The following is an 11,551-nucleotide window of genomic DNA, read 5'->3' as shown; positions in this document are numbered from 1 at the left end:
TTTCACATGTTTTTATTTCTATGCAATATATAATCATAATCCTTTGTGTTACAGGGTCTGCTTTGTCATGTAATCAATAGCCCAACACCTACAAGCGGAAGTACCAAAAATCAAACCGGATATGGATCGAGTGAGGCGTCTTCGTACCAAGACATGAACCACTATCTTTGTAGCAAGCTGTAAACAGGAACGCAAGTGACCGAGGAACGCCGTTTTAAACAGGCTGTTTTAGCCGTCTATCAAGAGTAACACCGCTCACTATTCAAGAAAAATGGAAGACGATACCCTAACGACGCTGAAAATACTGATAATAGGGGAGAGTGGTGTTGGGAAGTCCAGGTAAGCTGTGGTTATGTCAAAGAAAATGATGTCGTGGCTCATTACGTTAGATAGCTAGCGTTAGCTTAGCAGCCAACCAAATGGTGTGATATTCAAAGATAATGCGGAATTTTGAAATGACTTGGACTTCTCCGCTTTGGTGGTTTTCTTCTTTAATGTAAAAGTCACACCTGGGTATTACGTTATGAAATAAAATAAAGCTTGCTGTGTTGGCAGCCAAGCTAACCTAAGCTAGCTGACAGTATCTGTGTGTGACATCACCTATTTCATGTTGCTTCAAGATGTTGCAATCGAGATGGCTATGCATGAACCATTCCCTATTTCTAATCTTACTTTATCAGAGATCAAGAACACATCATTAGACCAGAACTAGTAATATCTAAATAGAACAGTTACATTTAAAATCCTGCTTTTTCATCACATTTTATGTTGCCGTTATGTGGTAAACAGGTCCTTGTTAGCAACCACACATCTGCCTAATATTCAACGTAGAGTAACATGTTTCTACTGAGTCAGGCAGTCTATTTTGGGTATAATGCCAACTTGGTGAGGTTTTTCTGGTATCCTCCGCTGTGGTCCAGACTGCATGAAAGAATCTTGATAGCCAGCCTGATCCATCAACCATCACATTGCAATCTATGCTATCTAGTACGGCATGCCTTCCATAGTCATAGCACGGTACATAGGTAACGAGCTGCCCAAAGCTTTATTGTAAGCCTTTTGACATGGGAAATGTCTGGCTGAATAATCTTGTATCACTGCAATCTGATGACAGGGCCACATATTCTTAAAATAACAAAGTGTAACATGAACCACAAAAGTGTGCAGTAATCACAAGAGGGAGATCTTCAGCATGATCCACATGAGATGGTATGTTAAAGGGAATTGAGTATACCCTTCAGCTTAATGATAGTCTAGAAGGTTGTACATGATCTCAAATTTGTGCACTAATTCATGCATGTACCATCCTCAAATGTCAGCACAAATGTTACTCTTACCCCCATATTGATTGTTATTTTGATATGGGTTTTTGTTCAAGATAAAAACAAATGAGCAGGGTCATTCAAATCTTGAACCTGGGCCTGTTTTCGTATAACAGTAGCAAAGTCTTTTTTTCATTACCTCTTTTCCCCAGTAGTGCTGTTAGTTTTCTTAATGTGATGGCAGCTCTGTAATGACGGAGCACAGAGGAGGGACTGAGATTATGCATCATTTATAGACCTAGATTTGCTTATAGTTTGAGAAAACAGATACGTTTTGTAGCCAGCTGTATGGCTTTTAGTGCATTATTGAGCCAAGGGGCTTTTTCCAGAATGCTGTTTTGTATTATTATTATTATGAAATAGGCTTTACCTTAATACAGTAAACTTCAGTCTATGATTACTTTCAAATATCATGATTTGACTGATCCTGAGCCAGCTGTAGTATTGTCAACATGGTACACTGACTGGAATGTTTTTAAGTTGCACGCTGATATTTAATATGTTTCCCTGCAATCTGTAGAAGCCCTTAAATCATCAGGGATTGAATACACAATTTTAATTTTACCGTAACAAATGACCTACACAGAACACATGTCTCACTTGGCTGTTTCCTAGCATAGCTCATCAGTTGAATGCACCTCTAACAATAAACAGTCACCACTCCAGCATCCCTCCTCATGGCCCATGAGGAAAAATAAGAGATTTAGGCTTGGGTCAGGGGAAAAGGGTGCGCTTATTCCATCATCAGCGCTGTGATTATGGCGTTAGCACTTGATTAGTCATAGTTAAGAGATGAACCCTGTCCTCACTGCAATCTGACGGTGATATCATCCGCCGCATGTATGTGTAATGCAAGTGCAGAGCTAAGACATCAATAGAAAGAGAAACAGAATCCAAATTCGACAAGTGAGATGCCGCTGATCCTGTTATCTAAATGGCGCAAATTGAAACCTGATCCCAGACCACATGATATCTCAACCGGTGTGGAATAGAATAACTGCAAAAACCTTCTGCTGTGTTTGTTAGTGATTTATTATGTGATCTCATTATGTTCTTCTTCCTGTCAACAGCCTTCTTTTGAGATTCACTGATGACACATTTGACCCAGAGCAGACAGCAACAATAGGTGAGTAACACATGAGCTCAGTCAGAGGAAGAGTCAAATACAGTGGTATGCAAAAGTTTGGGCACCCCTCTGAGATTTCATGACAATTTGCTTTTCCTTTATAATAGAAGATCACAGCAACAACATTTGTTTTCCTACAAAGATGTAGACGTTTTAGTGTTTTCCAGACCAAAATTCTTAGGGTAGCATTACATAGTTTTATTATAATAAAATAAAATGCAAAAAATGGGATGTGCAAAAGTTTGGGCACCCTTATAAATAGCATTCATTTCAACACCTGTACGGATTTATAGCTGACAGGTTGCTGCACAAAATTGCTTTGATTAGCTCATTAGACCTTCAATTACAAAGACAGGTGGAACCAATCATGAAAAAGGCTATTTAACATAGGTAATAGCTGGCTGTGCCTGGCCTAGGTTCTTTCTTAGGGAGTGGCAAGATGGGGACCTCAAAACAACTCTCCACTGACCTGAAAGCTAAGATAATCCAACATTATAAATTAGGAGAAGGGTACAAAAAATTATCTGACAGGTTTAAACTGTCTGTCTCCACAGTCAGAAACGTAGTTGTGAAATGGAAGGCCACAGGAACAGTCCGTGTGAAGGAAAGATGTGGTAGGCCGACAAAAATAGGGGAAAGGCACAGGCGAAGGATGGTGAAAATGGTCACAGAGAAGCCACAGACCACCTCCAGAGAACTACAACAACATCTGGCTGCTGATGGTGTAGTTGTTCACCGTTCCACAATCCAGCGTACTTTGCACCAGGAAGAGCTCATTGGAAGGGTGATGTGCAAAAAGCCTTTCCTGAGTGTTAATCACAAGAAGAGTCGCATGAGGTATGCAAAAGCACATCTGGACAAGCCAGAAGCATTTTGGAACAAAATACTGTGGTCAGATGAGACCAAGATTGAGTTATTTGGTCATAACATGAACAGGTATGCATGGTGAAAAAAACACACTGCATTCAATGAAAAGAACTTGTTGCCCACTGTAAAATTTGGTGGAGGATCTATCATGTTATGGGGCTGTGTGGCTAGCACAGGTACTGGAAAACTTGTTAAAGTTGAGGGCCACATGAATTCCTTACAGTACCAGGAGATTCTTGACAAGAATGTTCTAGAGTCAGTCACAAAGTTGAAGCTACGCCGGGGTTGGATTTTTCAGCAGGACAATGATCCTAAGCACCGATCAAAATCCACCAAGGAATTCATGCAGAAGCACAGGTACAATGTTCTGGAATGGCCATCCCAGTCCCCAGACCTTAACATCATTGAAAATGTATGGATTTATTTGAAGAAGGCTGTCCATGCACGGAGGCCAAGAAACCTGACTGAACTGGAGACGTTTTGTGTGGAAGAATGGGCCAAAATACCACCTGCCAGGCTTAAGGGACTTGTCTGTGGCTACAGGAGGCGTCTACAGGCCGTTATTGCAGCAAAAGGAGGCAATACTAAATATTAATGGAATTATTTCTTAGGGGTACCCAAATTTATGCACATGCCTATTTTTGTTTGAATGCACATAAACATGTTTCTGTTTGACCAATAAAAGTTATTTCACTACTGAGATGTTTCTGTTACCATAAGGTATAACATATGTTAAAATGAAGTTGCTGCTTCAAAAGCTCAGCAAGTGACAAACTGATGCAGTGGTTTTCCTAAGGGGTGCCCAAACTTTTGCATACCACTGTAAATGTACGGTTTTGTTTTGTGGAAACAGCGAGAGCATTATTAAGGACGTTATCAAGTCAGAAAATAAAAGGGGAGTCAAAGGAAAAGCACACTGTAATGCATCACTCTTCACTCTCTGTTTAGTCTCTTAAACTCTGGAACAAGATCTTTAATGGTACACAAACAAGGATTTTATAGAACTAAATCATTTGGGGGAAACAGGGTAGTCTGGAACGAATCGGCTCATGCTATATATTTTAGCTGATTGATTGCTATTCATACCCACACATAATGAATAATGGATGAAGTGTATCCATGGATCCAACCTTTTGTTTTGAGCCTTGGTTGTGGGATATTTAAGATACATTTTCAGTAATCTGAGGGATCTTGAGTGCAGAGCATTGAGTCATACGTATGATCTTTTCATTTAGTTTCTGTCAAAAGCCTGGATACCGCGTTTTGAACCAATAGATGAGGAATTACAGTTATCGAGGCAGGTAGAGATAATAGCACGGCTCATGTGTTGTACAATTCGTTGAGGCAAAGCTGGACATACTTGAGTGTTACATTGTAAAGGTGTACCTAATATCGTGACCAGGTTGTGTGCATTAAAATATATATTTCACATTGATTTGTGTGATCATTGTACAGCGGTTAGATTGCAAAGGAAAATGCTAGCTCCATTAGTTGGCAGAGAAAGCTCTTTAGGTCTGTCAGAATATTTACTCCTGCCAGTAAATCTTCTTGACCTGGAGGTTTTTGGAATTATAGACGACTATTGTAGAAAACAATTGCTTCCACATTCAGTAAATTAGACATAGACTGTTCTTCACTCTGCCTCGTAGCTGGTAGGCCCTGCTGAGGTTGCTGGCATATACTCCACATTGTTCTGAACAACAGTCTATATAGTTACAGAAGTATTGTAATCGCTTCTTGTTTCAATTACACACCCAGCAGGCTTATAATTGCCAAACTTTTTAAATCACTTTAAGTTTCAAGATGATTTTATCCTGAAATCAAAGTCAATTTGAGGTCACTGTACAGAAGTGTGGCTTTTTAGAAGATCTGCTAACAGCAGGAATGAGCACATGGCGAGCTGGAAGTAAAAGTAACCACGATACCACACACACTCTGAGCCACACAGATATTTGTTTTATTTCAGACTTCATGAGGAGTTAGGAAACAATCTGCAGTAGACCAGGCTATCAATCTTATCTGGTGAAATTGTGAACTTTGACACACATTTAAGCAATTCAGTCGATGTCTTTCCAAATTGTGATGGATCTACAAACAATATCAGCTTCTTTTAATGATGTAAATCATTTAATGCACACAGGACACACCTGTTATAATATAAGGTTAACTCAAGGCTGAACCTTACTTGTCTTGTTTAAGCATTCAGCAAATCCAGATTTACAACGTTATTGATGAGTTTTCAGGAATTAACTACCCTATCTAATGCGGTTTGGTAAGGAGCTTGTAGCTCACAGTGCTCTCTTTGTTAAAGCAGGCTAAAGACACAGATCCCAGGAGAAGTTGAAACAGTTAAAACACTTTCCTCTTCTCCAAGGTCAAGGCATGGATCTCTGCGGGGAATCGCTGCCAAACAGATGTCTTTATTGGAGCTACGCCTCCATCATTGACTGAAGTTCCTTTATTCAGACCGAAATGTAACCCGGCATCACTTATTATTGCAGTTTTCATCCCTGCCACACCTAAACTGTATGACTGAGTGACATTATCACATTAGCAAACAGTGTATTGAAAATATAACATCATTTTGAAAAGAAACCAAAACGTTATCGTCTTTTTTTTGTAATAGTTGCATCATTTTAGAATGAAATGAATCAAATATAAACTAAATAAAAAATGTTCATATAAATATAAGCTCATCTTGGCGGCTCCCATTCAAAAAAACAAGTGAAACAAACGGAGAAATGTAATTTAGAGCCGGAAGAATTCATTAATAAATACATGTATTCTTTATTCATAAATGATGAAAGTATATGTTATGAATTAAATCATGTGTTGATACAACACCATGTGCGTGCGTAAGATTTGACCCCCCCACCCCCTCATGTTATTGATCTGTTTGTAATGTGTGTGAGCAGTATCCTTACATATGTCTTTGTAAAAATATTTTAAAATATAAGAAGTTAAAGCAAGAAGGTCCAATAAAAGATTACAATAAAATAGAATGAAAACATTTACATAAATATAAATGTGCACGTGATGTTTTACATATTACTTGCAGACGGATGAGCAGCAGGTCTGTTGTGGAAAAACTTGTATCAGTAAAGTTATTGTCACCTCTCTCTGGGTTCAGTCATTATAAAGGGTAAAAAAGAGACAAGACGGGGTAACGCGGACGCACCTGGTTGTTTATTATACCATATTTCTATTTAGGGCTGTTCTGAGGCCTGTAGAGATGAGCCCCGGGTTGTCTTCCAGCAGCAGGAGCATCTTGTTGTGTACTACTCACAGATGTGTAACTATGTTCTCTGGGAGAGATCCGTCTGGTCCAGGGTTAGGGAAACGTTTAGCATAAACTCCTCTCCACATGCTTTTGGCAACAGTATCCGAGCAACCCTGCTGGACTTGAGCTAGTTGTTGTGATTGACTGTGTGAACAGACTTTTTATTTGTGTGTGTGTGGTATGCATTCTAATGTCATATATCCTCAGCCTGTCTTCGTGTCTCCCTTTTCTCCTCCTCCGTTTTGGCTCGGAGCTGTACTCTCCTCCCTAGCCCCAGATGTAAAAACAAGCCCGACACAAGTGTACATTTCCCTGGTAAATCTGTCAGTGGATGCTAAAGCTCGGATCACGCAGATACGACGAGACACTGCACAAAGGCAATAGAGGAGATTTACTTGTTGAGGGGAAGGGGGACAGAGTTGTTATTTTCATGTAAATGTCTCTTCCTCCGTGGCTGGATTTTTCAGGGTGAATCATGGTTCCCTGAGCCGTTTCGCAGGTGCTGGATTCTCTAATACAGACCTTTAGGACATTAAACCACACACACCGTCCCTTTTTGAGGTGGATATGAATACACAGTCGCACTATGATTTAAAAAACAGGACATGGGACGGGCACAATGCCAGTCTGAAAAGTTGGGGTTAGCAGAAGTTCAGAGACATAGTGGTGTATATGATCGGACAATTCATCATCTATAATTATAGGCTGTCAGGGATTTTATATTATTGGCAAATCTCCATACTGGGATTCAGGTCTTAAGCCCCTCTAAACTGCAATTCAGCATTAGGATCTTAGTAATATGAATACACCACTGTGTATATTATAATACATGTTGTGCAGTATATGGCAGTACCATGTGCACATTTATCATTATTTTTTATTACCTATTTTTTAAATTTCATGTTGGTTATATGTATATTTTAATTAATATATTCTGATTTATTTTTCAGCAAGGTGACTGACAGGCTTTTTCATTTCATAGGTGTTGACTTCAAAGTGAAGACCATCTCTGTGGACGGAAACAAGGCGAAGCTGGCGATATGGGTAAGTGTCACCTCGGTTCTCTTGTCTTTTATCCCTCCTCAAACTAAAATGTGGCTCTTATCTGTAAATTAGAGGAGAGAGATGAACCATCAAGCTCCCCCAGGACTCCTAGCTGAATGTTCCCTCAAGTGTCCAGTAGATGGCGCTGATGTAACACCGTACCTAGCTCCATGCTCCACTCAGAGGACTTGGCCTTGTTGTTTATGTCCGTCCACCCTGCTTTCCCTTCTGTTGGAGCCTCCAGATTTCCCTGCGAGTGTGTCTCAGTGCTGAGCTGCTTGTGTTTTGCAGGACACCGCGGGACAGGAGCGCTTCCGAACCTTGACGCCCAGTTACTACCGCGGAGCCCAGGGAGTCATCCTGGGTAAGCCGAGCCGTTGACGCCATCATTGCTCCAACACCTGGTGTGTGTGTGTGTGTGTGTGTGTGTGTGTGTGTGTGTGTGTGTGTGTGTGTGTGTGTGTGTGTGTGTGTGTGTGTGTGTGTGTGTGTGTGTGTGTGTGTGTGTGTGTGTGTGTGTGTGTGTGTGTGTGTGTGTGTGTGTGTGTGTGTGTGTGTGTGTGTGTGTGTGTGTGCTCCATTTTCACTTTAGAGTCAGGCTCCTGGTTGTTAAGAGAGTGATGGCTTTTCATCCTGTGACCCACACACACGCACACTTTCTTACCTCTCTCTCTGGAAGTTAGTTTATGCCCTCAAGTCAGACTTCACATATGGACATGCATGTACAGCATGAATATGAACACACACACACACACACACACACGAAGGAACTTAGTTAAAACTCTTAAACAGACTTCCTCTGCAGCTTATGGTTTTTGACCACTCTAATGATGTATAGAAACACAAGGCGCCCTGCTATAACGCTGGGATTAGGAGAGCTTCCCAGTTGATATCACAAGGCTTTAGTTCCTTTGTTTTGATCTACCATGTGTTTTTACGTTAATACCTTTTTATTTTAGCTGGTTATTTCTATCTTAACTTGTTCTATCATTCCCTTTTTTTACATGTTGAAGAAAATCAGGGTTATGGAAGTAAAGTGTTATCACGTTCAGTAAAAGCAATGAAATGTTCTTTATCACTACAGGGAAACTGTGTTAAAGGTAATATTATAGTCTTTTTTATATAGAATACATAGAAATAGTAATAATTTGTGTCATTTTGAAGGAATATAGGACGCTTTTGCAGCAGGAGAATGTCTGTATCATGGATTCATAGGAGCCTCTCACATGGTCTTAATCAGGACCTAAATGCACTTATTAGAAAATGTACGATGTGTCTGTTTGCCTTTTTTATTCTGAGCCTTTTTTATTTGGTTCGTCACAGTGTATGATGTCACACGACGGGAAACCTTCACCAAGCTTGACAACTGGCTCAATGAGCTGGAGACGTACTGCACCAGGAACGACCTGGTCAAAATGCTTGTTGGAAATAAAATCGATAAGGTGAGTGGTTCTGCAAACAACGGTTTCGTTTCCACTCATAATCCATTATATAGGATTGTTCTTTTACTGTAAAATACATAAACATATATTTCAGAGAACAGGAAATTAAATTGCCCAAATAAGTTTCCTCAAAGAACTAAAGACTAGTTACTGAAGTAAATGACTGTGGCAGACACACTTTCATATTTCTGGCAGCTTCCTTTCTAACACTCCACCAGGATAGAAATGCCCACTAAGTAGAGCGTTACGAATGTGTTGTGTCCTGTTCTTTGTCTGTGAAAATCACTTTTCCTCTGTGACGACCACAGTAGCTGAGAGCTCCGCCCTGGCAGACCTGGAATAAGCCATTACCTCTCTTTTGTTTTAGGAAAACCACGATCTAGACAGGGCAGAGGGGCTGAAGTTTGCACGAAAACATTCCATGCTTTTTATAGGTAAGTCGGGAGGATTCCCTGCTCTACAAAGGGCTGCTGGGCAGGAGTAACAGCAGGCCGTCACACAGGGGAAACAGCGTTTGAAATAACTACCATAGTTTCTGAGGAATGCTTGCATACCTCTATTAATAAGACGGGCTTCATATATCGTGGTCCATGCGCTCCTCTTCTCCCGGTGCTTTCAGATTTTAAATATTTTGTTAAAATGATCAATCTGAAGTTCTCCTGGGCATTTTCTGCATTAATTCTGATTAGATTTGGGAACTTAGATTGATGTCTTCCTGTGGCTATTACCATCCTAATGAGTCTGGATGTCATCATGCTGTGCAGCAGGTGTTGACTTTATCCCCTATTAACCTCTTAAGGTTCACTATTAGTGTCCGGGGTTGACAGTTATTGTTGAGACATTTTCCACCACCCCCCCCCTTTAGTCCACTCTGTGAGCCTAGCATTTGATGATATCAAGATGCAGACATGAACACTTTCTCTTTTAATCCATTCCATCCAATCGTTCTTGTTTTGCCTCCATTCTTTTTACCTCTTCTATCTCTTATTTATTCCATTTTCTTTTTCTGTGTAGAGGCGAGTGCAAAGACCCGAGACGGTGTTCAGTGTGCGTTCGAGGAGCTGGTGGAGAAGATCATCCAGACTCCGGGTTTATGGCAGAGCGAGACCCACGGCCGAGGAGTCCAGCTCTCCGACGAGGACGCGGGGGGAGGAAGCTGCGGTGGCTACTGCTCCCTGGTGTAGACGACACATACACAGACATGCATATAAACACACATGTTCAAACACACATGGAGATGCCACATACAGTGCCATACAAACATACACAAGAACAGACCCCCGCCCCCCTCCCACTGTGTGCTGTCCTGAGCTGAGCTCCCTCCTCAGACATGAAGGCAGTGGAGGTCTCCCGTCCACACACACACTACCTGTGTCCTCACAGACTTTTTGCACACTTTCTAATAACAGCGCTGCGCTAAAAATGCAATTTCAGCTCGGCCTTCCTCAATGTGATTTGAGTGAGTTTCCCTCCTCTGTTTTTTTTTGCAGTTATTGGTCCTTGGTCAAAGTGTTAACCATTCTCACTTCATACAGAGGATTTGAACAGTGGTGGAGTGTGACTAATCAACTTCTGGACTTTAGTTTATTATATTGATTGATTTATTCTTTCTGCTCTAGGAGGAAGAATACATTAATGACATGATGTGTTTATATGATTTATACAACGACTAACCCACCTGATAGAACAGTATAAGCAGGTATTCAAAATGTTGCTCCTATGGAAAAGAAATCCCTTAAAATCTCAAAACAGAATAATACAATACTCTAATAAAAACAGAAAGCCGATCTGCAAAAACAAGTACATTCTTGCTGGTGATATTTGTCTACTTTTACTGAAGTTACATTTTGGACTCAGGACTTACTTATGTAATGGAGTATTTTGAAACTATGGTATTACTAATTTCACTTAAGTATAGGACCTGAGTACTTTTTCCATCACTGGATTGAAATGAAGCAGGGCAGTGAACGGAGTCCAAAAGTAAAAACCAAAGTGAGTCAGGCATACGGCTTGATGTCTGAAGTGTGATAATGAGAATGGAAACACAGTGTTGACCGAGGGTTCTGTCTTGTCTACAGCATGCTTATTGTCCTCGGAGCACCTCGCCTTAGTAAGCACATCTGTATCAAAGCAAGGCCGACTTTTCTCAGCGTTCGTCTACCCCCCCCCCCCCCCCCCCCCCCGCCCGTTCTGTTCTGTGCTTGATCCTGCCCCCAGACTTTCTGAACATTGCACTGCTGCCTATGGAGAAGCTTATCACGCCAAGCCATCTTGTAATCCATCTCAGCACAGAGTCGAAAGGCTTGGTATCATGTGTCTCTGTTGTCCACACCACTGCCTCTTTTCTTCAGAACCTAATAGAGTTACCAACTGTCTGGAATGACGTTTTACAACTTTTTATTGACTTGGACTTCAAACTTTTGGTGTGTTTTTGAAGAGTGCATAAATCAAAGAGATTGGCACCAGCGAG

At 40.9% G+C, this 11,551-nt stretch overlaps 1 protein-coding gene across 1 annotated transcript; it reads left to right on the top strand.

Annotated features, from left to right (window-relative positions):
• The first annotated feature begins 128 nt into the window (after positions 1-128).
• Positions 129-10,502, top strand: LOC134884109 (ras-related protein Rab-18). Its single transcript, XM_063912773.1, has 7 exons — positions 129-339; positions 2,393-2,448; positions 7,578-7,639; positions 7,931-8,003; positions 8,963-9,081; positions 9,449-9,515; positions 10,096-10,502. Exons 1-7 carry the CDS (start codon positions 272-274, stop codon positions 10,263-10,265), a joined length of 615 nt encoding a protein of 204 aa, XP_063768843.1. The 5' UTR covers positions 129-271; the 3' UTR covers positions 10,266-10,502.
• The last annotated feature ends 1,049 nt before the right edge of the window (positions 10,503-11,551 follow it).

This window comes from Eleginops maclovinus, chromosome 21 (assembly GCF_036324505.1).
Source record: "Eleginops maclovinus isolate JMC-PN-2008 ecotype Puerto Natales chromosome 21, JC_Emac_rtc_rv5, whole genome shotgun sequence".
In the NCBI taxonomy this organism is placed as follows: domain Eukaryota; kingdom Metazoa; phylum Chordata; class Actinopteri; order Perciformes; family Eleginopidae; genus Eleginops; species Eleginops maclovinus.
Note: the sequence above shows the minus strand (reverse complement) of the source record. Positions and strands in the feature narration are given on the sequence as shown.